The sequence below is a fragment of the Dipodomys ordii genome, unplaced genomic scaffold, assembly GCF_000151885.1.
Source record: "Dipodomys ordii isolate 6190 unplaced genomic scaffold, Dord_2.0 Scaffold49, whole genome shotgun sequence".
Taxonomy (NCBI): Eukaryota; Metazoa; Chordata; class Mammalia; order Rodentia; family Heteromyidae; genus Dipodomys; species Dipodomys ordii.
Window position 1 is genome coordinate 1,464,380 of NW_012267265.1, and position 2,056 is coordinate 1,466,435.

The 2,056-nt window shown below is 47.0% G+C and overlaps 1 protein-coding gene across 1 annotated transcript in view; it reads right to left on the reverse strand.

Annotated features, from left to right (window-relative positions):
• Positions 1 to 705: 705 nt before the first annotated feature.
• Positions 706 to 2,056, reverse strand: part of LOC105988445 — a 14,896-nt gene continuing 13,545 nt past the window's right edge. The window contains exon 2 of the mRNA XM_013020081.1: positions 706 to 915. Within this exon, the coding sequence (XP_012875535.1) occupies positions 822 to 915 (94 nt within the window). The 3' untranslated portion in view covers positions 706 to 821. The remainder of the gene's footprint in view (positions 916 to 2,056) is intronic.

Sequence of the window (2,056 nt, forward strand, 5' to 3'; positions counted from 1 at the left end):
CGTCCCTGAGCTTCTTTTCTTCAAGGCTAGCACTCTATCGATTGAGTCGCAGCGCCATTTCTGACATTTTCTGTTTATGTGGTACTTGTAAGGTCTGCCCCGGGCCATGCAGGCACTGACGTCCAGACCTCCTGCTTGCCTTGTAATACTCAGGAATCGAACCCAGGGCTTCATGCATGCTAGGTGAGCACTCTACCACTAAGCCACATTCCCAGCCCCACGTCAACATGTTTTGTTTTTTGTCCGTCATGGGGCTTGAACTCTGGGCCTGGGCGCTGTCCCTCAGCTCTTCAGCTCAAGGCTAGGGCTCTACCGCTTGAGCTACAGCGCCACTTCTGGTTTTCTGGTGGTTTGTTGGAGGTAAGAGTCTCACAGACTTTCCTGCCAGGCCTGGCTTTGAACCGCAATCCTCAGACTCAGCCTCCTGAGAAGCTAGGATTACAGGCATGAGCCACTGAGGCCCAGCTCCATGTCAACTTTTATAACCAATGTCAGATAACCTAGAATTAATTGACAACCCCCCCCCTCCCCCCCCCCCCGCAAAGGAAGATACATGAAGGGAAACATGGACACAAGAGACTTCTTTTCCAAAAACATATGTTTTTGAAATATGTTAAACGACAATGAGAAATACAGCATTTACAACTTCTCCATATACCTTGAGATATTAGACAATGTTAAAGGAACTCAACACGGAGAAATAAATCATGAGAAGATTTTATTGGCACTTGAGGAAAGAGCTGCTGTCAGAAGACAAAAGCAAAAACACTTTGTAAATGTGAAGCTGGCCGAAGGCTACAGGTCCCCTGGAGCCCTAAACTTCAATTCCATGGTCCCGTCTCCGTTACTGCCTTGCAGGTTAGCATGCGGTGGATTGCAACACCTGGCGCACAACGTGGGGCACGCAGCAGAGCACTGGGGACGGAAGAATTTGGGAGGTCAGCCGTGGAACACTGAAAAGCTCGTGATCCGGAACCCACGCCAGGACACGCTTCAGGGCTGCCAGGTTGTCTCAAGGATCTCCGGAACCAACTGGGCCCAACTTTTCTTAAATAGCAGATTACAATTTATTACATCCTTCCTCCAAGTAAACAGCTTGTCCCCAAATGACCAGACTGTGATTGAAGATGTCCTAGAGGAGAGTGGCTATTACAGTTGTACATCTAACAGGGGGGGACCAAGAGTCACCTAACCAAAAGATGAAAACACTGCATTTTCAATGGATTTGGTTTCCCCAGTGAAGTTCAAGTTCTGGACTTTAGCCACGCTGCAAGATGCCCAAGGCATGGATGTTGCTAAAAGGTGTAGAAGAGGAAATAAACAAACTTTTATGGGCCAGCAGAACCTCTATCTGGGGGTCTTGTTGAGGTGGAATGTGACTAGCTATATGGCTGGGGGGCCTCCATTCACTGTATGCTTTATATACAAGATGGCAGGGCTGTCAATGCGCTTCAAGGAGAAATCGCAGACTTGGTGGGGGAGAGCGTTGGGAACACACAGAATTTTCTTCCTTATTTTTTCAAACTTGTCATATTTTTCGAAGGAACATTTTATCCTCAGGATTGCAAAAACTATTTAGTATCTAGCCTTCCATGTATTAAAAAAAATAGGGCTGGGAAGGTGGCTCAGTGGTAGAGTGCTGTGTTGCATGCATGAGGCCCTGGCTTCAATTCCTCAGCACCACATAAGCAGAAAAAGTCGGAAGTGGCTCTGGGGCTTAAGTGGTAGAGCACTCACTAGTCTTGAGCTGAAGAGCTGAGGGACAGTGCCCAGGACCAGAGTTCAGGCCCCACAACCGACAAAAAAACAAAAAAAAAATAGTTTTAGATAAAGAAACTTACGGCACCCAAAATGACATTTCAGGTGATTTGCTGTTTCTCTCATTTTTTCAACCTTAAAAGAAAAAATAGGCAATTAAAAATAAACAAAAGGGGGCTGGGAAGGTGGCTCCGTGGCAGAGCGCTTGTCTTGCATGCATGAGGCCCTGGGTTCGATTCCTCAGCACCACATAAGCAAAAAGAAAAAAGCCGGAAGTGGCACTGTGGCTCAAGTGGTA